This window comes from Poecilia reticulata, chromosome 11 (assembly GCF_904066995.2).
Source record: "Poecilia reticulata chromosome 11, P_reticulata-male-v2, whole genome shotgun sequence".
Classification (NCBI taxonomy): Eukaryota; Metazoa; Chordata; class Actinopteri; order Cyprinodontiformes; family Poeciliidae; genus Poecilia; species Poecilia reticulata.
The window spans coordinates 29,916,278-29,938,054 of NC_088840.1; the positions used below are offsets into that span (position 1 = coordinate 29,916,278).

General features: G+C 47.5%; 2 protein-coding genes across 6 annotated transcripts; one reads left to right on the forward strand and one right to left on the reverse strand.

The window, feature by feature from the left end:
- The first annotated feature begins 96 nt into the window (after window positions 1–96).
- On the forward strand, window positions 97–6,104 carry ppt1 (palmitoyl-protein thioesterase 1 (ceroid-lipofuscinosis, neuronal 1, infantile)). Of its 2 annotated transcripts, none has more exons than XM_017307510.2 (10): window positions 97–226; window positions 1,127–1,248; window positions 2,051–2,160; window positions 3,085–3,212; window positions 3,287–3,357; window positions 4,344–4,446; window positions 4,515–4,605; window positions 4,683–4,781; window positions 4,861–4,932; window positions 5,862–6,104. In XM_017307510.2, the coding sequence occupies exons 2-10, from the start codon at window positions 1,134–1,136 to the stop codon at window positions 5,982–5,984; spliced, it is 912 nt and encodes a 303-aa protein (XP_017162999.2). In that variant the 5' UTR covers window positions 97–226; window positions 1,127–1,133; the 3' UTR covers window positions 5,985–6,104. The 2 variants fall into 2 exon arrangements, with proteins under 2 accessions (XP_017162999.2, XP_017163001.2); XM_017307512.2 differs by lacking the exon at window positions 5,862–6,104 and adding an exon at window positions 5,136–5,168.
- cap1 (CAP, adenylate cyclase-associated protein 1 (yeast)) lies at window positions 6,100–21,273 on the reverse strand. Of its 4 annotated transcripts, none has more exons than XM_081612853.1 (13): window positions 21,138–21,273; window positions 12,242–12,349; window positions 11,279–11,379; window positions 11,100–11,177; window positions 10,384–10,527; window positions 10,157–10,242; window positions 9,972–10,077; window positions 9,713–9,887; window positions 8,388–8,575; window positions 8,184–8,307; window positions 7,658–7,740; window positions 7,411–7,554; window positions 6,100–6,753 (listed from the first exon to the last, which is right to left on the reverse strand). In XM_081612853.1, exons 1-13 carry the CDS (start codon window positions 21,151–21,153, stop codon window positions 6,670–6,672), a joined length of 1,437 nt encoding a protein of 478 aa, XP_081468979.1. In that variant the 5' UTR covers window positions 21,154–21,273; the 3' UTR covers window positions 6,100–6,669. The 4 variants fall into 4 exon arrangements, with proteins under 4 accessions (XP_081468979.1, XP_081468980.1, XP_081468982.1 ...); XM_081612854.1 differs by lacking the exon at window positions 21,138–21,273 and adding an exon at window positions 14,509–14,678; XM_081612856.1 differs by lacking the exon at window positions 21,138–21,273 and adding an exon at window positions 14,358–14,379.
- Window positions 21,274–21,777: the final 504 nt, after the last annotated feature.

The following is a 21,777-nucleotide window of genomic DNA, read 5'->3' on the forward strand; positions in this document are numbered from 1 at the left end:
AACCGGAACCGCAGCCTGTTGATTATAGCTCGGAGTTTCGGACCGAATCAGAACATGTCGGCGGACCGGGTTCTGAGCGGCTCAGCAGCCGGACGGGTTCGGTGTTTCAGAACCTGTGGGATGCTAACACAGCTAGCTTCTCTTCAGCTGGCTTCTGATTGGCTGCTTACTCCAAACACAGAGTCACGTGACCAGCTGCTGGTCAAACAGGAAGTGGAGTCAGGCGGTGAGTTGCGTTTTCTCAGGTTTTATCAGTTTCAATGTTATTTAAGTTGAATAAATAAGAAGAATCTGATTTTAAGGTTTTATTTGATGAATCTAAACAAAGCGCCGCTTCTGTTCCTATAAAGATGATTTTTTATTGGTCTGTTTTCGGTCATTTCGCTGCTGTTAAGCGACGCAGTGAACTAACATCCCATAATAATCTTTAGTCTCAGACGTTCAAACAGACATTATCTGGCTTCCTGTAGACTTTCTGCTGATTTCATAACGGAACCAAAGCCAGAGCAGAACCAGGAGCTGATTAGATATGAAGTCTAAACACAGGAGCGAGTCCGGACCAGATTAACGAGCGGAACCAGAACCTGAGACCAGAACCTGAGACCAGAACCTGAGACCAGAACCTGAGACCAGAACCTGAGACCAGAACCTGAGACCAGAACCTGAGACCAGAACCTGAGACCAGAACCTGAGATCATCATCAACCTTTCATTATGACGGTTCAGTGCCTGATTCAATCTGATAGTTTTCCTGTACATATAATAATAATAATAATAATAATAATAATAATAAATGGAATTATAATCTGGATCTGAGATTATAATCCTTAATCCCAGTTCTAGTCTCAGAACTGGGATTAAATGTCAGCCTCTGTTGATCCTGTTGGTTCTGTTGGACCCAGAGTTGACATAAACTTTGTGGGTCCGATGCTTCCAGTGGGACCCATAAGGGTAACGTCTGACGTACTTCCTGTTTATTATTCTGACTGAAAACATTAAAACAACAAAGCTTGTGTGCAAACAGGAGGTCTCACTTCGACATGTTCTGCTCCTCTGGACTTGTGGAGGTTCTCCAGCTGGTTCTGGATCTCCAGCTGCTAATCGGACCTGTGTTTGTGTGTTGTCAGTTTCAAGATGGCCGCCGTCCTCCTCGCCCTGACCCTGGCTGCTCCGGTGCTGCTGGTCGCCTCTGGTCCAGTTCCTGACACCAACAACGGGACGGTTCCTCTGGTTCTGTGGCACGGGATGGGTCAGTCTGCTCTGCAGTAATACAGCATACTACTGTCAGAACCAGAACCAGAGAGACTGAGACCGGTTCCGGTTCTGGTAGCTCTACATCAAGCCTTCCATTCTGTTCTGACTGGTTCTCCTACCAGTCCGGTTCTGTTACTGGTTCTGTTAAAGGGGCGGAATCATGTAAAATCCACTTTTCTGATCTTTCCATCATGCTTTCATGTTTTTCCTCATCAAAAACAAACCAAGAGTGTTTGAGGAATCCTTTAGTCTCCATGGCAACCCTTCAGCCGCTAAATGCCTGGGTGGACTTGGCTCCGCCTCCAAGGCGTAGCTCCTCCCCCACTCAGCTCCTTCAGACTAGCCAGCAGCATTTAGCATCAGCTGCTGAGCTCATTACAGGAGCTGCTGCTCAGAGCGACGCTGGTGAAAACATTAAAGGGTTAATAGAGGAGCCATGATGGGGCGACTTCCTGGAGGCGGAGCTTCAGGAAGAGCAGGAGCTTCTTAAAGAGACAGAGGCCCAATTTCAAGGAGTTAAATTACAAATTTCTTATAGGTCATATTTGATATGCAACATTTTATAACAACTGAAGGTAACAAAGTTACTGGATTATGTTATAAATTGGTTCTGATGTTTAGCACATTTAGCTTCCCCCAAATTAATTTTTCAGATAAATTCTAAAGTGCTAATTTAAATGGTTGAAGCTGCCTGGAAAGCACATGGTACCGGTTCTTTACCGGTTCTGTTCCTGGTTCTGTTACCGGTTCTGTTCCTGGTTCTGTTCCTGGTTCTTTACCGGTTCTGTGTCCTCCAGGTGACAGTTGCTGCAACCCGCTCAGCATGGGATCCATAAAGAAGATGATTGAGGAGGAGATCCCAGGGATCTACGTTCTCTCTCTGATGATCGGGAAGAATGTGGTCGAGGTAACCAGTTCCCATGGCAACGGGTTCCCATTGTAGCGCCGTAAACATTTTAACAGAATTGGTCTCTATTGTGTATTTTATATTCATGTGAAATATTTTGTGTTTCTGGTACGGCAGCTACGTCGCTAACAGCAGCTACGTCGCTAACAGCAGCTATGTCGCTAACAGCAGCTTCGTCGCTAACAGCAGCTTCGTCGCTAACAGCAGCTACGTCGCTAACAGCAGCTACGTCGCTAACAGCAGTTACGTCGCTAACAGCAGCTACGTCGCTAACAGCAGCTATGTCGCTAACAGCAGCCAACAGCAGCTACGTCGCTAACAGCAGCTACGTTGCTAACAGCAGCCAACAGCAGCTACGTCGCTAACAGCAGCTACGTCGCTAACAGCAGCTACGTCGCTAACAGCAGCTACGTCGCTAACAGCAGCTACGTCGCTAACAGCAGCTACGTTGCTAACAGCAGCCAACAGCAGCTACGTCGCTAACAGCAGCTACGTCGCTAACAGCAGCTACGTCGCTAACAGCAGCTACGTCGCTAACAGCAGCGATGAGTCTCTGGGTTTTAATTTCCGCTCTAATCAATCTGATTGGATGCTGGGAAAGCTTGGTGTGTGCAAGTTGTGCTAAAAGAGGTTAGCCTGTCAGTGAAGCTATGCTATCCTAAAATAGCGTCTCAATGCTAAACATGTAGCGTCTAAAGAAGCTCCATGAATGATCAGTTCCTGAAACTTTTTGCTTCAATTTGATGGTTGAAGAACCTGAAGAACAGATTAAATCCATAAATGTGTTTGTTGTTGTTGAGCTCAGATGTTTATTTATTCAATAACGCAGCAGCAGGACGAGGTTTGGAGTGGAAAAAGCTGCGTTTCTGCTGCCGTAGTTTGATTAAAATGTGATTAACAACAGAGTGACGGTTGGTCCTGCAGGACACGGAGAACGGTTTCTTCCTGGACGTGAACACTCAGGTGTCGATGGTGTGCAGCCAGCTGGCGCAGGACGCCCGGCTGCAGGGCGGCTACGACGCCATGGGCTTCTCCCAGGGAGGCCAGTTTCTGTACGGCAGTTTGTTCAGAAGGTTTCAGCCTGAATGAGGAAGCTCCGTCTGACTCCTGCCCTCTGCTCCTACAGGAGAGCCGTGGCTCAGCGCTGTCCCTCTCCACCAATGAGAACGCTGATCTCCGTCGGCGGCCAGCATCAAGGTACGCTCTACGGTTAGCTCACTTCCTGCTGGGAGTTTCACAACATTACTGCCCAGACTTTCACTTCTGCTGCAGCTAGTCTGCAGGAGCTCAGCTTCATGTTTCAGAGGTTTCCATGTGTTGATATGGAAGAAACACCATCAGATTTTTACAGCCTGAAAAACTATTTTTCTCATATAGACTCAAACCGAGGTAAAAATATAAAGCGCGTAAAACAGGAACAATATTGTACAGTCACGATTAAAAGAAATGTGTGAGAATTAAAAATGAGCATGAATACGCTTAGAAAGTAAACAGGATATTTTACCGTTTAGTGCTCTAACAGCAGTGGGGTCTGACTACTTACTGGTTTTGTTGGGAACAGTTTTAGCGTTTAGTCAGAATCTACAACGTTTTCAACCTGAAGAGCCTCAAGAAAACTTGTTTGGAGCCACAAATGTTGCGTAACTTTTAGAAAAAGGCACCTTATACATTTTGATAAACATCCACTATAGAAAATGTATTTATGTTTAAAGAACCTCCCTTTTATTTTCATTCTCAGGTTTTAAAGTAAAGAAAAATATGAAACTTTTACGTAAAGGGAAAGCTAAGTGTGCTACACGCTTCCAAAGTTAGCAAATACGCTAAAGCTCTAACTACAAACATTAGTTATGCTAACAATACAGTGCTACCACAACTTAGCATTTAGCCAATGCTAATGATAAAGTGCTAACTTCAACCATTTAAATGAACATTTTAGAATTTATCTGAAAAATTAATTTGTGGGAAGCTAAATGTGCTAAACATGACCAAAGTTAGCAAAATGCTAAAGCGCTAAATGAAAAATTAGCTCCATTATTAGCGCATTAGCAGACCCACATGCTCTGATTCTCATCCTGAACAAGCACAGGGTGACAATAGGAAGGAGTGGCTCTTTTTCAGCAGGCAGAACCAGAACCAGAACCAGAACCGGGCCGCCTAACAGCGAGCTGTCTCTGATCGCTCAGGTGTGTACGGGCTGCCCAGGTGTCCAGGTGAGAGCTCCCACATCTGCGACATGATCCGGGAGGCGCTGAACCGCGGCGCCTACAGCGACCTGGTCCAGAAGCAGTGAGTTACCATGACGACCGTCCCGTTTCCCGGTTCTGCCTGCTGTGACGGTTCTGTTTGGGTTTCAGCCTCGTTCAGGCCCAGTACTGGCACGACCCGCTCAACGACGACCTGTACAAGCAGCACAGCCTCTTCCTGGCCGACATCAACCAGGAGCGGGTCAGAACCTCAGCTGTGACGGTCCGACCCGGCCGCCCCGACTTCAGAACCGCTGACCCGGATCCCGTCTGTTTCAGGTCGTCAATGAGACGTACAGGAAGAACCTGCAACAGCTGCAGAAGTTCGTCATGGTGAAGTTCCTGCAGGACACCGTGGTGGACCCTGTCGATACCGAGGTAACCGACCCGGTTCTGGTTCCGACCCGTTGAAACCCACAGGCTGAGGTGATGAAGCTGCATGTGTTTCCTCCTGCAGTGGTTTGGCTTCCTGAAGGCGGGCCAGGCCAAGGAGACGGAGACGCTGCAGGAGAGCGCCCTCTACAGAGAGGTAACAGTCCAACCGGACCAGAACCACAGAACTGCAGAACCCGGCGCTGGGAGCAGATCCTGTTGGCGCTCTGCTGCCCCCTGCTGGTGAAACCATGGAACTGAAGCTTAAATCTGCTGTGGAGACAGTTTGATCATTTAGATCCTGGAGGTCCGGCATGTTTCACTCTGACCAGCAGGTCCGTGTTTCACTCTGACCAGCAGGTCCGTGTTCCTCTCTGACCAGCAGGTCCGTGTTCCTCTCTGGCCTCTCAGCAGCTTCATGTGATCCAGGTGTGTTGAACCTGGGAGGGAATAAAACACGCAGGAGCCTCCAGGACCCACTTTGGGCTCCACTGAGTTAGAGGAACTAAGATTTTAATAAAAAATTATTCCTTCAATTTTAAAGTCAATTAGTGCAAAACATTATTTTTCTACTTGAATGTTCACAAACGGCTGCTGCTGGAGGGGTCAGAGGTCAGGTCAGAGGTCAGGGCTTCCAGCTGAAGCTCCCTGATGTTCTGCAGATCCTTTTGGTTAAAAGTTCAGAACCAACAAATGTTTTAAAAACAGACATAAAATGCTCATTTTAGCAGTTTTAGTTTCTATATTCTTACTTTTTATGGTCATTTACATCTTATATCTATAAATGTTTTTTAGAACCTGAAACACCAGCCGTCTTTTCCCAAAATGTTTTGTGAAGTTTGCAGTTTTAAATAGTTTAGTTCAGCTGACTGAGGGAAAATATTGCAGAAGGTTCTGGTTTTTGTCAGTCCAGTTATTTCCTCATGAATCTGCTTCAGGCTGACATGCAGGAAGAGTTTAAACATAAAACATTAAAATCATAACCGTCCTGTTAAACCTGGAGGGGATTAGACCTTTTGACCTCTGAACTGTGTGGATGTTTTCTCGTCTGGACTCGGTTTAAACCGTTGAACCGTGTTCCTGCAGGACCGTCTGGGCCTGGCCGCCATGGATGAAGCCCACAAGCTGGTCTTCCTCTCCACAGACGGCGACCACCTCCAGTTCAGCAGGGAGTGGTTCACTGCCAACCTGCTGCCCCTCCTCAGGTAGACCAGCAGAGGGCGCCGCTGCAGAAACTCCTCTTTCGCACTGATTGTTTCCAGGTGATTTTAGCTTCCTGTTGTGAATGATGCTGTTTAACCCAATAAAGACACAAACTTCCTGCTGTTATTGCAACGTTTTAATGACTCAGCACTGATGAGAACATTTCAATTTGGACCCAAAAACAAAGAAAAGAAAAAACCTGTTTACAGATTGGTCACCACCTCCAGGTGAAGCAAGGTGCAGCTTCCTGTCTCCAACATGGAATGATGCTAACGCTCGGGAATGTCCTGGGAAACCTGGAGCTTCATTCCCACCTGATCTGGATTGTTTGAACCGGATTGAACTCAGCAGAAGCAAAGTGACGCTTTAGTTGGTTTTCTAGGTGCTTTAACAGGAAGTTGCATAATAATGAAACAGGAAGTGGAGCAGGAAACGAGGAAGCGTCTTGACGGCTGATTGGCTGCTGAGAATCTAATCTACGCTCTCAGCTGTTTGCTGCCGATTGGCTGGAGGTTCTGCTCCAGGCACGAGCAGCCCTCTCATTGGCTAATGAAGGGTCAGCTGCAGCTGTGATTGGCTGATAGGAGGCAGGGGGCGGGGTTAACTCATGAGGTCTGAATCTCAGTCTACAGTGGGACATCAGCTGGTGGGCGGGGTCAATCAGTCAGGTGGTGAGGGGGCGGGGCGCCGCCTAGCCTGCGATCTCCGTTGCTGTGGTAACGAGCCTCTGGCCATCCCAGACGGTCTTGAACTGCTCCGGAACGGGAAGCTCCGTCTGGAGGACAGGAAGGACAAACCAGTTCAACCAAACTAAGCAACAGCTTTTATTTTGATGTTTCCAGCAGGAAGTGTTCATGCAGCATAGCCGTTAGCTTAGCAACACGAGCAGGTCAGAGGTCATTTACGTTTGTTTTGTTCTGAAATGATTCAAAGCGTTCAGGTGACGATACATTCATGTAGTCATTATTATGACGCTGCAGCTAGCATGAGCTGGTTGCTAGGAGACGATAGCATCCCATAACAATCCGGTAATGTCACTGGCTAATAGTCAGGTTCATCCTTTCACAATAAGACAAGCAGCCAGGAGATTCATTATAGATAAAAAAACATCGAACACGAGTCCAGGTCAAAGGTCAAGTCGAGTCTGAAGTCTAAGCTTGATAATCTGCTCTAATCAATCAAACAGACTTCTGACTTCCTGTTAGCTTCATAAACATTTCAGCTAAATTCAGATCGTTTCGTCTGACGGCTCGGTCCGACCGGATCAACAGTTCCCGTCCCGACTGAAACCAGAACCGAAACGGGTCCAAACATGGCTGACCGTCTGCAGTTGGATTCTCCAGGTAAGACACTGACTGCTCAGAGGTAATCCGCCTGACCCCGTTTTTTTGAGGAGACTGTGTTGGACCGGAACCGGTTCCGAGTTACTCACAAACTCTCCGTCCTTGTTGGGAACCAGGATGTTCATCTCGGAGCTCTTGGCGCTGATGATCTCACAGCTCAGCGAGTCTTTGCTCAGGTAAACATGGCAGCCGTCCGTCTTGTTGATGGAGATGGTCGGGATTTTCCCCATGACCTGCAGAGAGACGGGCCGGTCAGCAGCTGGAACCAGGACCGGGTCCAGAACCAGGACCGGGTCCAGAACCAGGACCGGGTCCAGAACCAGGAGACGTACGCACCTGGACCTTGACGTCTCTGCAGTTGATGACCTCCACGATGCCGACGACGTCGTCGAACACCAGGCCCATCTTCTTACAGCTGTCTGAGGATCAGCAGCGCTTTATTACATCACGGCTCAAATCTCAAAATACGGCTTTAACTTTTAAATCTGCTGGAGCTTCATCGGCCAATCAGGCGTCCTGAATCACTGCCCAGCGCTCTGATTGGTCAGCTGAGCAGATATCTTTTAGAAAAACCTGAAGCGAAAGTTTCCTCATTTAAACAGTTTCACAATTTAAAAAGCTTCTGATGTACAAATAAACGTAAAATATAAACTTTGTATTGAAAGTTTGTTCGGCTCCGTTTTCTGGTCAACGATTCAATGAGTGATTCCTAAAAACGGCCAGCAGGGGGAGCTGCTTCCTCACAGCAACACAGGAAATGAACCAGGAAAGTAACGGGATTAAATCTGAGTTTTAATCCTGAATGATTGTGGATTAAACCTGGAGTGGACCTAAAGGTTCTGACCCGGTTCTGAGCTCTTACCGATGGTGATGGAGTTGATTTTGCCTTTGACCTGCAGCGTGCTCTGGTTGCACTTGAAGGCGTAGACCACCTGCTTCAGCTCCGTGTTGCTGATCACCAGGCCCTGGGCCCCCTCCTGGTTCTCCTGCAGAACCAGAACCAGAACCAGCGGGTCAGAGCGCTCACAGCTCCAGATGCACAGAGCCACCAGAACCACCCACTCACCACTTTCCACTTCTTTCCCTCCAGCTCCAGAACCGGCGGCAGCGTGCGGGTCGGTGCGGCGGGTCGGGGCGTGGCGGAGAACGGTTTGGGTCCGGTACGCACCGAGGCCGCCTGGCCCGCCTGGCCCCCCTGGTCCCTCAGCGCCGGGTTCTTGTGGGTCTTCTGGTCGTCACTGACGTGCTTCAGGCCTGAAAGGGTTAAAAATCAGAGTGAAGCTGCTGCAGCGGAACCGAACAGAACCTCAACAGAACCTCAGTGGAACCACAGCAATGGAAAATATTAGAGACTTAAACCTTAAATTTAATAGTATTGATATTATTACCGTATTTTCCGGACTATAAGGGACCTAAAAGCCTTAAATGTTCTCAAACATCAGCAGTGCTCCTGATGTGTGGACTGAATTCCAACATCCGTCCCCGACTGAGACGTCACGTGTGCAGCAGGACGTAACGTGTGCAGCAGGACGTAACGTGTGCAGCAGGACGTAACGTGTGCAGCAGGACGTAACGTGTGCAGCAGGACGTAACGTGTGCAGCAGGACGTAACGTGTGCAGCAGGACGTCACGTGTGCAGCAGGACGTAACGTGTGCAGCAGTTCGCTGGCAGCGATAAACCGATCAGGATTGTTGTCAGAGTTCTGCAGCCTCGGTAAAAACCAGACAGGTTTTTCCATCATCACCGTCTCTCTTCATCTGTGACTCCATGCCGCTCATCTCACTGCTGCTGTGGAAAAGGAAGTGAAGCAAACTAATGTTTGCCGTCATTCCGGGAGGATTAACAAAAAACTCCAACCGCTGGACATCGGTGTAAACAGAAGCTGCGAGGGAGCGATGGACGACAGACTGAACACACGTTTACTGAGACGGGGCGGCGGCGCCGGGCGAGTTACGCCGCCAGGTGTGGATGGACTGGATGCCTGGGCTGATGCATCTGCCTCACTGTTATCAGAGCTTCACTAAAGCCGCATCGTTGCTGAACCTGGAAACGAGACCGACTCCGACAACGATGAGGGGGAACCTGGTATGTCTGAGGACTTTGATGGATTTGAGGAAGAAGAATAAAAATAACGTGTTTTGTTACATAGTGGAATAAAGTTCAACTGAACTTCCTGCTTTGTTTCTGTTCCCTTTGTTTTGTTGACCGTATGTTTTAGCCTGCGCCTTATAGTCCAGAAAATACGGTAAATGCAAATAATTTATTTTCCTTTTTATTAAACATTTTTCTGTGAAAAACATAAATAACTGAATTTCTCAAATACAAAAGACATTTATAAAAATACATCTTTATATAAATTTATTATATTTTTTGGTCGATTAACCTCTGACCTCTGGTGATGTCGGATCCCTGGTTGATGGCGGCGAACAGAGCGTTCCTGCTGGTGGCGCCGCCGCCGCCGCTGCCGCCTCCTGGGGCGCCGCTCAGCTCCTCGGGTGGAGGGGGGGGGCCCGGCGGGGGCGGGGGGCCGCCGGCCGGAGCCACAGAGGCCGCAGCGACCGGACCCTGAGGACGGCGAGACAAGATGGACGTCAGCGACAAATAAAGGGATGGAATTGGTCCGGGTCCGGTTCCGGCCCGGTTACTCACCGTCTTGCTCCAGCTCAGGCCGGTGGTGTGGTGCTGCTTGATGTAGTTCTGCAGCTCGGTCCAGATGGAGACGTAGGCCTTCACCCAGTCCACATGCATCTTGTCTCTGCAGGGACAGGAAGGGACAGGAGACATGAGGAACCCACTTCCTGTCTGGACAGGAAACAGGAGGCAGCTGCACCGACTTCTCCTTGTAGTCCTTGAGGACCCGGTTGGTGTAGAACATGGCGGCGTCCTGCATCTCCTTCACGTACGGACCGGGCTTCGGAGCCTGACGGAACCAGAACCGTTAGTTTCTACCAGACGCCGACGGTCGCTAAGCAACGGCATCACACATTCGCTCCAAACGAACCAGCGGTGAACTGTGAACACGAACCCATTCAGAACCACACACACACAGTCGGGGCGTTACCATGGCAACCCATCCCAGGGCGGGAACGCTCTCGCTGACTGCAGACAGGTGGTTGAAGAGCGGAGAGGTCCGGTTCTGCTCCCGGAACGCCTGGACCTGCTGGATCGCCTTGGAGACGGGCTGCAGGAGCGCCGTCAGAACCGGCTGGGGGGCAGAGGGAGGATGACATCATCAGTAAGACAGTGACATCATCAGTAACATCAGAGCAGCAGCAGATTCCCCTCTTGGTTCTGGTTTGACCTCTGACCTCACCCAGAGGTTCTGCTGCTCAGACAGAACCGGGCCGACACCAGGAGCCAATCAGAACCTCTGTTTTGTTTACGAGTTAACGGTCTAGAATGACCTGGCTCGGTTTAAATGGACCGCTGTGGTACCGGGCCAGATACATGGTTCTGTTTAAGGAACCAGTAGAACTACTGCTGGGTCCAAATGGTCAGCTGGTGTTAAATCAGCAGAACTGGGTCAGAACCAACCCTCTAAAAACTATAGACATGGAGGACAACTGGACCTTCATGGTGGGTCCGAGGCTCCCGGGTCGGGATGGTTCAGACAGAACCGGGTTCTGGTTCCATCTGGATCGAGTTTTAGATGGTTCTGATCGACTTTCAGAACCATAAACAGCTGCAGAGGTTTGGATCCGACTAAACGGGTCAGAACCACCAACCGTCTGCTGCCGCTGTCAGAACCAAACCGGGTCGGGTCGGTTCTGGACTCACGTCTGAGGGCTTCTGGGAGGAGGAAGCGGTGGCGAGGAGCTGCCTCTGGCTGCAGAACGCCTGCTTCATCATGTCCGCCTGAGGAGGAGCACAGAGCAGGGTTACCATGGCAACGCCGTCTCCACGGCGACGCCCCGCCTGCTGGTGGGAGGGAGGGGGGGAGAGGTGGGGGGACCTACGTGTTTCTGGACGTCTCCTCCAATCTGCTGACTCAGGGCGACGTACTGCGCCACGGGACCCCTGATGATGTCATCATACGCCTCCACGAACGCCGCCACGGCTAGGAGGGAACGGACAGGGTTCTGATCCGGACCGGTCCTGATCCAGACCGGTCCTGACTCAAACAGGTCCTGATCCAGACCGGTCCTGACTCAAACAGGTCCTGATCCGGACCGGTCCTGATCCAGACCGGTTCTGATCCGGACCGGTTCTGATCCGGACCGGTCCTGATCCAGACCGGTTCTGATCCAAACCGGTTCTGATCCGGACCGGTTCTGACTCAAACAGGTTCTGACCCAGACCGGTTCTGATCCAAACCGGTTCTGATCCGGACCGGTTCTGACTCAAACAGGTTCTGATCCAGACCGGTTCTGATCCAAACCGGTTCTGATCCAGACCGGTTCTGACTCAAACCGGTTCTGTTCTGGACCGGTCCTGATCAAAACAGGTTCTGACCCAAACCGGTTCTGATCCAGACCAGTTCTGATCCAAACAGGTTCTGATCCAGACCGGTCCTGATCCAGACCGGTTCTGACTCAAACCGGTTCTGATCCAGACCGGTCCTGATCCAGACCGGTTCTGATCCGGACCGGTTCTGATCCGGACCGGTCGTGACCCAGACCAGTTCTGATCCAAACCGGTCCTGATCAAAACAGGTTCTGACCCAAACCGGTTCTGATCCGGACCGGTCGTGATCCAGACCAGTTCTGATCCAAACAGGTTCTGATCCAGACCGGTCCTGATCCAGACCGGTTCTGACTCAAACCGGTTCTGATCCAGACCGGTCCTGATCCAGACCGGTTCTGATCCGGACCTGCCTGTCCCAGAACAGAACCGGTTCTAACTGGACCTGTGAATTCTTTTGTTTAGTAGAACCTTCAGGAGAACCAGAACCGGTCCAAGGTGGATCAAGCCCGGCTTACCTCCCCCAGCAGAACCTGCGGCGCCGCCCGGCGGGCCCGACACGGCCTCCAGCCGACCCACTGCCACCTCCAGCCGCTGCACCAGACTCGCCAGCTCCGCCGCCATTCCTGCAGGAGACAGGAAACAGGAAGTGACACGGCTGCAGCGGTTCTGATCCAGAAGGAGTCGGTCCAGCCAGAACCAGTGGGCCGGGTTCTGCTCCTCCAGAACGGGTTTGGGTCAGCAGCTCGTTAACGGGCCGCTGAGCTCTTAACGAGCTGCAGCTCATTAAAGGATCAGGAAACTTTCCACAACAACCAGGCGGTTCTGCTGATACCGCCGATCGGGTCGGTTCTGATTGGGCTACTGGTTCCGCAGAGATCACGCCCAGAACCAGCCGGCCACACCAAGGGTGTTCAAAGTGAGGGTCGGGGGCCGTTAGCGGCCACAGATCAAATAAATCGGGACAAAAACACTGATCAACTTAAAATCTATTAAAATATATTAGACGACATAAACATTTATTGTGTTGCCATGGTAACCAGGACTACACGCAACCACTGATCGATCGTTACACTCTACAGGAAGTGTTTTCAGATGAAGACCTCCCACTTCCTGTTTTTACTGAAAAAAATATGAAATATTTTGTCTGTTTTCTTCAATCGAGACCAAAATAAACAAACTGGATGATTTAATTTAACGAGGAAAAACATTAAAAAAAGTTTTTAAATTATCGTCATGTATGTAAACATGTGACTTTGAAAACGTATTTTTCATGTGACAAAATGTTTGTACACCAAGGATCCAGCTGATTCTCCTGGATCCTTTTCTTTAACCAAACTGACCATCAGGAAAAGGTTTAAACGCAACTCGGCGGCTGCAGGTCTGGACTCAACCAGATCGAGTTCCAGGAAAGAGACGGGCGGGAAATCCCAGCTGAAGCTGCAGGAAGCCGGTCCGGCCGGCGGTTCTGAGGAGAAACGGGTCAGAACCAGGAATAAACTGGAGTTTCCCAGGAATTTACAAAAACCCGACTTTATGAAGTCAGAATCCCGAAGGAGAGAGAACCTGGGAAGAACTGGATGCCTGTCTGGTTCTGATCCGGAACCCAGTAATGAGGCTCTGTGTCACTTTGGACCTTCATGATTAAACCAGTTAAACGTTAACCAGTGGTGACGCCTTCAGGCAGGGTGGGGCTCCCAGGTGACTGACTCACCTGCAGGGGGCGGGGCTTCCGGGGACAGACAGGAAGTAAACAGCTTCAGCAGGAAAACTGAGGAGCCAATCAGAAGCCAGCAGGCAGGTCTGGTTCTGAACTCTCGGATCAGGCGTGTTACCAATGGAGCTGAAACAGGAAGTTGCTGAATAACTGGAAATTAAACCACAGAAACCAGTGGAAAAACTCAATTTGGTCCAAAAGCAGAAAAGCTGCGGTTCTGATCCACTTCAGCAAAACCGAGTCGACCCAACAGAACAGCATCCTGGCTGACCTGCAGAGAAATCCTGAAGGTAGCAAAGCTCCTGCAGGATTCACTTCCCGTCAACCCGGACAGCTTCTGCAGAACCCAAAAGGTTCCGGTTCCATCCCAGCAGAACCAGCCTGGAACCTTCTGGGTTGGCCTGTGGGGTTTGACCCGCGGAGGGGGACAGACAGAAAGCAGGGCGCGTCCAGGGTGTTCCGGCCGCGGAGGGATACACACCCAGCAGCGCGCAGCCTTCACCTGGACCACAGGTGGGCCACAAATCACGTCCAGGCTGCTGACGTTGTTAATGAGATTTGCCAGTCAGGCTAAAGCTAAGCTAGCAGCGCCGGGGTGTTGAGTTCACATCTGCGTCCCGTTAGATGTAGACCCGGCTAACCGACCCGACCCGCTACCTTCAGACCCAGAACCAGTACCACCGGCCAGAACTGAATCAACAGTTCTGTTGGTTCTGTGCGGGAAGCCGCTTCAGAACCGAGGAACCATCTGCAGGGGTTACCAAACCATCCAGAACACCGTCTGAAAACAGAGCCGCTGCAGCGGGAGGGGGTCAGAACAGCTTATTTAACCCGGCTGGTTCTGTTGGGAGCACTGAAATGGGTCAGCTGACTGCGGCAGAACCGAGCCGGTTCGATTATCTGGACGGAATAAACACCGTTAATCTGTTTTCCGGGTCGCTCCCTCCCTGAAGTTCCTGATTTCTCCGTCTGTCTCCTCTCCGTCCGACCAGCCGCTCCCAGTTCCGCTTTGTTCCCCTCACCAGTAAACGCAGAGAAACCAGTGACATGCGTTCCGGTTCGGCCTACCTGCTAACTGGGTCTAGCAGTATTTGGTCCGTGTTCTGTCGCAGGGTGTGCAGACTGCAGCGCAGACAGAGCCTCGGTGGGTTTCTTCCTGGATGAAGTGAATTTACCCGGCTGGCACCGCGGCGTGTTTCCGCCCCTCTCAGCCTGATTCCTTTCCCATATAAGGAGCGCGGAGGCAGAGGGCAGCGGCGCTGTGACACCCAGAAACCACCGCTTTTCTTCCTCTCGTCATGGCCGCAGCATGCGCCGTCATGACGGCAGGCAGCAGAAACTAAACATGCTTCCATCTGCACGCTGCAGTTAGCGCCACTCTGCAGTCAGAGGCGCACAGAGCTGCACATGTGCACCAAATCGGATGCAAAGCAGAACTCTGCTCTTATGTAGGGCAGAAGCAAACCTTGCAGTGAAGCTGCAGGAGCGGAAGGTGGATGAGGAGAAGAAGAGGATGCAGGGGCGGGTCGCAGGCCTAAACAAACCCCCAACCAGCAGGGGGCGCCCCGCTAAATGACAACAGACCAAAAATGTCATTTGTGTTGAGAATATTATGAAACAGTGCTGGACACTACAAACTAAAATGTTACCAGCACTTACAGCGTTAATTGAAAACTTTAGCTCCACTAACGCTAAAAGGCTATGCTAACATGGTATTTAAGGGAAGCTAATGCTAAAGTGCCACGCTTATCACCGCCCACCGTTAGACCAGTGACTCAGTCTGTATTAAAGTATTTATCATCGCCTCTCCGTGAAGTTGGATTCTTTGGATCAGTCGTTTCACTCAGGGTTTCAGTTTTATTGCTGTTGGTTTTGCTTTAAGATTTATTTCTGGGAAGCTAAGTGTGCTAAATGTTTTCAGTGTTCGCTAAGCTACTAAATGAAATACTAGCTCCGCCGTTAGCGCATTAGCAGAAGTGTACCCACCACTGTTGATACAGTTCCAGCCAAGATACATTTAAATATTTTATACAGAATTTAAATTTAAAACTTAAAGAAATGTAAAGAAAAACTGTAAAGAATGATGGTTTGACTACCAAGGTGCTCTGATGCTTTGTGTTTAGCTAGCTCAGCTAACTAAACGTCCAATGCTGCCAGTGGGGACCAATGCTGCCAGTGGGGACCAATGCTGCCAGTGGGGACCGGGCCCCAAGTCCAATTCTGCTGAAGGCCTCAGAACACTGTGGGTCGGCCCTGGTTGTTGGGATGAACCGGAACTATTCCCAGGTCAAAGATCATCAGCTTGTACGACCAACATCTACAAAACTGATGCTTTCTCATAAAACCGGAAAACAGCAAGTCGTCTACTGACAGGAAATGACCTCAATCTGCTTCCTCCTAAAACCAACCGGGACATTTCTATCTGCTTCAGTTTCAGGAGGAAACCATAACGGCTCTTAGAAGGTCACATCCAAACACAGCCATCATAGACGACGTCGTCATCATCATCATCATCATCATCATCATCATCATCATCATCGTCATCATCATCATCATCATCATCATCAATGAAGCAGCAAAGAGGAGCTGAGGTTAATGGGCTGAGAAAAGTCAATGGCAGGATAAACTTCAGCTGAGCCGTCTGAATGAGACCATCACCGTGGCAACAGCAGATGGATGATGGTCGGTATTTTTTGAAAGAAAATAAAATCCTTTTAAATTATTATTTTTATCACAAAACTAATGGAATCAAATAAATCAGGACTGATAAAGAGTAAATATGTAGTCTGTACAAATACTGATTATTCACTTATATTACAAAAGATAATCTGTGAAACAATAAGGTAAGAAGAAATCAGAACTTTATAAATGTAATGGACTGTTTTCTGAGGAGCTACCCAGAGCTAGCAGCAGTTCACCACTGGACCTCCAGGGGGCAGCAGACTCCGTAGGAGCCAAAGGGCCAGTGGCGGCAGAAGCATCATGCTGGGTTTGCCATCCTGACCATCGGTTACGTTTTCCTAACTCCTTCCAGTTTCTCCAATGCTGAGACGTTTTCAACAGACAGCAGAGAAGAAGCAGCAGATCCAGAACCGCACAGAGAAACGACCCACTAACTCAGACACAACCTGACTGTTCTTTAAAAACGGCACAGAAACAAATAAAACCGGAAAACAGCGGAAAGAGCGGAGCTGGTCATTAAATATGGGTTTGTAAAACACCCTTTAGTGAAACAGTGGACCAAATAGCGTCTGCGTACGGTACGATACCAGAGATCATTTATGAAATAACAGCAGAAAACCAGGCGACTATCTGACAGAAATGATCTGCAATAAATAGACACTTCAGTCTCCATCATTTGGGTTTACTTATTAATAATCCCAATCCAAGCAGCTCTTTACAGTGCAGTGCATCCCAGAGGTGGAGAGAAGTCACATGGGTATCTTTTAAACCAAAGATTACTTCTGAGTAGGCATGCTGCTCTGTACTTTTTACTTTCACCTTAATAATAATATTATCAGGGGTGAAAGTAAGGGGGCACGGCAGGTGCTGCTACCCCTAAAGGATTAGTGGGGGGACGCAGTACCTGCTAGAGAGGAGCGGCTGTCTGCTGTAAATATGGGTTCACTGTGCAGCCGTGAGTTCACCCACTAATCAGCTGTGACTGATTCGTTTTTCAAGAACAATCTAAAACACGACTTAGTCGGTTAATAAATAACTTTATCCCCATTTCATATTGTGTCTGAACTGTTCGTGCTTTACTAGAGCAGCGGTGCAACACGTGGATCGCTGGAGGTTTTGAGTTGATCTCGGCATCAGGTGACAAACTGAACGCAGCAGGAGGCTGAGAGCAGCACGTCGTCCTCTGATTGGCTTAAAACGTTCACAACTTTATTAAAGAACAAACAAAAAAAATCAACAAAACGTTTTCAAATTAATGACCCAACAACAATAATAATCTGAGTGATTATTGTTTCAACAAGGTGTTGAAACGTTTCGGTTCCATAACCAAAGTAACCAGCAGAGCAGGAGGTTAAAATGAACTAACCAACCACCGCTGAGTTCATGAGGATTATTAATGATGCAACATAAAATATCAAGCCTGAAAACCTCCTGTCCAGGGGTGAAAGTAGTTTTACATTTTTGGGGGTACTATTACACAAAAGTATATATATAGGCCTGTCGCGATAAACGATAAATCAACTAATCGCGCAATAAATTAAACCTATCGACCTCATTTTAATTATCGGTTTATCGTCTCTTCCTGCCTTTTTTTCTTTCTGTTGATGACACTGAATGAAAAAGGCTCCGGTCTCTCCACTGTCCCTCCCTTCCTCATTTCCTTAGTCTAATGTCCAGCGCACACGAGTTGTCCACCCATTTTCAAACCCTGAGACACACATTAGCCGACAGAAATCCCAGGTATGACGGTTGGATCAGGTTCGATCGGGTTCGATCGGGTTCGATCAGGTTCGATCAGGTTCGTCGTGCCGTGTGGTGTCCAGCCACATGGGCCCAAAATAATGGCTCCAAGTCCAGTTAACTAATTTAAATCAGGCATTAATCGATGCTTCACTAGAATCTACCTGTGATGATGTGGCTCAGCGTAAAGTCCTGACTGAATGAAAATCATTATAATTTATTTATGTCACGTTAACGAAGAACAGCTGAAAACTTACCGGGTTCATCAGCTGGTAGTAATTTGGCTCCAACTCCTCTCCTGGTCGTTTTTATATTCTTTACACCAAATGTTGAATAAATATTAATGTTGTTTCCACATATCATCTCCGATGTCCGCTGGACTTCGGTTTTCACTGCATCAGCTGTTTGGGATTCTCCTCCGTAATTTCCCCTCAGAAAGCAGGAGGAGAATCCGGCTTTCTGATTGGCTGCCTGTCACATTCAGCGTTAAGCTCCCAGTCGGGGAAAAACCCTGATTTAGATCGGAGCGGCTGACGATCTACCGTAACAACACACACCGCAGGAGGATCGGTTAGATCGGCCATCGATCTCAGATCGTCATGAGGGGAAAATGGGGGCAAAAACTGGTGTAGAGTGAATTATTGCATCAGGTAGTGGATGTGATCATCTTCTCTATTTAAATCTACTGATTACTGAAGGACAATACAGACTTTATAATCTGCACTCTTTTGGTTGAATGCAGTATTTATTTCCACTTTGGCTTCATGTTGTTTAGTTTTTATTCAAGTACGTTTTTTGTTAATGGAGACTGAGGATACGTTTTATTTTTGTTTTTGGTTGTTTAGTTTATTTAGCTTATCAGTTCCAGTGTTATGTGTTATTTTGAAAATAAATATCAAGAAATCACAGGCATTATTAGTCATTTCCATTAAATCAGTGTCAGAAGGTCTTGAAACAATATTATCGTTTATCGCAATAATTTCTTTAGACAATTAATTGTCCAGCAAAGTTTGTTATCATGACCTATATATATATATTGCTTCTTTGTGTGCTTTGGAGTTTCTGTGCTGATTAATTTTTTTGAAGCGATAAAAGCTGGAAGCTCTTGAACTGCTACAAAATAAAGCTGTATTTCCTCCTTCAGCCCACTGGCTGCCATGTTGACACCTTGAGATGCCATGAGACCTAAATCCTGAACATCATGGCATGGAGAGCATCCCAGTTTTCCATGTCTGGCATATAACCATTCATTTTATCTTTTAAACTGGTTCTATTGATCCTGTGTCCAGACAGAGGGATAATCAGTACCCCAGCATCATGACCTATTTGTTCTGAAGATCCTGCAGCTTCTCTTCCTAACATGGCGCCTCCTCACCCTGACTCTCATACTGACAGGAGGAACCACAGAGCTCTGTTAGGTTAAAGCTCATCTTCTGAAGTTGGGATGTTTTTCCTCCAACAGGTTCCAGAGGAATCACCTCAAACCAGATGTTGGACTGGATTTTATTTCATTTGTGAATGTTAGAGCCTCATTTTCATCAGTGGAGCTATAAAGGTTGGAAAAGGTTATTATTTTGGAGAAAATCTCATCAACATCAATATTTCCACTAAATAAGAGGCAAAACAATCAGTTTGATATGAAGGAAAAGCCTCTCAGACTCTGAGCTCAAAGCCAGATGCCAGAGATCAATAAAACTATTATTTTTTTTATATTAGACAATTAATTTAATTTGACATAATTATCCCGGTAGAAGCCATTTGTTTGTTAAATACTTAGTTAAACAAATAACCTGAACAGGTGATCAACTCTAAACCAGTCGCACCTTTTTACTCTCTCTGTCATTTAAACACACCCGTTGCCATGGCAACCTTCTGCTCTCCTCAGGCCGGCCGGAGATTACGTTAAAAACATTCAGTCCGTTATGATATCAGGTTTTCAGGCTTGATATTTTATGTTGCATCATTAATAAACCTCATGAACTCAGCGGTGGTTGGTTAGTTCATTTTAACCTCCTGCTCTGCTGGTTACTTTGGTTATGGAACCGAAACGTTTCAACACCTTGTTGAAACAATAATCACTGAGATCATTATTGTTGTTGAGTCATTAATTTGAACACATTTTGTAGATTGTTTTGTTGTTGTTCTTTAATAAAGTTGTGAACGTTTTAAGCCAATCAGAGGAGGACGTGCTGCTCTCAGCCTCCTGGCTGCATTCAGTTTGTCACCTGATGCCGAGATCGACTCAAAACCTTCCGCGATCGACGTATTGCAGCCCTGCTCTAACAAAGAACAGTTCAGAAACAATATGAAATGGGGTGGGGAAGCTATTTATTAACTGATTAAGTCGTGTTTTGGATTGTTCTTGAAAAACTAATCAGTCACGGCTGATTAGTGGGTGAACTCACGGCTGCACAGTGAACCCATTGATTGTTTTTACAGCTGACAGCCACTCCTCTCTCTTGCAGGTACTGCGTAGCCCCACTAAATCTTTTAGAGATATGCAGTACCCTGCCGTACCCCCATACTTTCACCCCTGCTCCTGTCAGTATGAGAGTCAGGGTGAGGAGGCGCCGGGTTAGGAAGAGAAGCTGCAGGATCTTCAGAACAAACAGGTCATGATGCTGGGCTACTGATTATCCCTCTGTCTGGACACAGGACCAGTAGAACCAGTTTAAAAGATAAAATTAATGGTTATATGCCAGACATGGAAAACTGGGATGACTCCATGCCATGATGTTCAGGATTTAGGTCTCATGGCATCTCAAGGTGTCAACATTGCAGCCAGTGGGCTGAAGGAGGAAATACAGATACCAGCTTTTATCACTTCCCCCCCAAAAAAAAATTAATCAGCACAGAAACTCCAAAGCACACGCACACACACACATATATATATATATATATATATATATATTTTTTTTTTTTGTCATAGTACCCCCAAGAATTTAAAATTATTATTAAGTGTTGCTAACTGCTAGCACTTTCACTGAATGAAAAACAATGTTCAACCAAAAATGTATTAGAAAAACATCTAGTTTATGGCAGAGTGAGACCTCTTGTTTCTACACAATCTTTGGGCTACCCGGAGGTCAAGTGTAAGCAGTAGATATTATTAGAAGTACTTCGCATTTGTTTCACGAGTTTTACGTCATTTTAGGCTTTTCACCAAACTTGATATTTTGGTCATCATTTATAAATACTAAATCAGATTTTATGAACAGTTACTCGGTGCTTAATTCTTTTTCACTCATTTTTTTCGGATAACTTCTTTTACTCACCTGGATAAAAATGCATTGAAGTAGCGCTACTCTTACTTTAGTACAACCACTGGTGGATCCCTGGCTATCCCTCGGTTTTTCTGTGAAACATGACTAATTACTCGTGAAAAAAAAAATCGTCTATTCAATAATTATTTTAGATTTTTTGGACAACACGTTTACAACAGTCAAAAGAAAATGTCGCTCGGGAAGCTGAAACCCGAGCCCAATGTTAGCTGACACGCTATTGGCTGGCGTTAGAAAAACCATCCAATCCAGGAGAGCCTTTTATTTTCGTTGGCTCTGATTGGCTGAACCCTTTATCGTTGGGTTAAGAGCACTATGGACATTAGCTAAGCTTCTGCTAAGACGGTTTCCACCGTGTATTAACACATAAGGCTATATTTGGTGTTTTAACTATTAAAATATGCAGTTATAAGCATTTTTAGAGGAAGTCTAAACTATTTATGGTCCATAATCTCCATATATGTCGCTGTTTTAATGTTGTCCACACTGGTACTGCGATTTATGGCGCCGTCCTTTTCGGATCTTCTCCGGAGAACCATCAGAACTTTAGCTCCTGTCTACTGCTAACAACCAGAACCTGCTTAAACCAGCGACTGAAGAACAAACCCAGCAATAGAAAGATCTACAAAGAAAA

Bases quoted from the DNA above. Each gene is read 5' to 3' on its own strand.
- ppt1 (XM_017307510.2), top strand. From the start codon at position 1,134: ATGGCCGCCGTCCTCCTCGCCCTGACCCTGGCTGCTCCGGTGCTGCTG. The intron at 3,213-3,286 runs GTACGGCAGTTT...CTGCTCCTACAG, and splicing joins TCCCAGGGAGGCCAGTTTCT to GAGAGCCGTGGCTCAGCGCT. The intron at 3,358-4,343 runs GTACGCTCTACG...CTGATCGCTCAG, and splicing joins CGTCGGCGGCCAGCATCAAG to GTGTGTACGGGCTGCCCAGG.
- cap1 (XM_081612853.1), bottom strand. The intron at 10,243-10,383 runs GTAACGCCCCGA...TGGTTCCGTCAG, and splicing joins CCCTGGGATGGGTTGCCATG to GCTCCGAAGCCCGGTCCGTA. The intron at 7,555-7,657 runs GTGCGTACGTCT...GTCTCTCTGCAG, and splicing joins GCAGAGACGTCAAGGTCCAG to GTCATGGGGAAAATCCCGAC.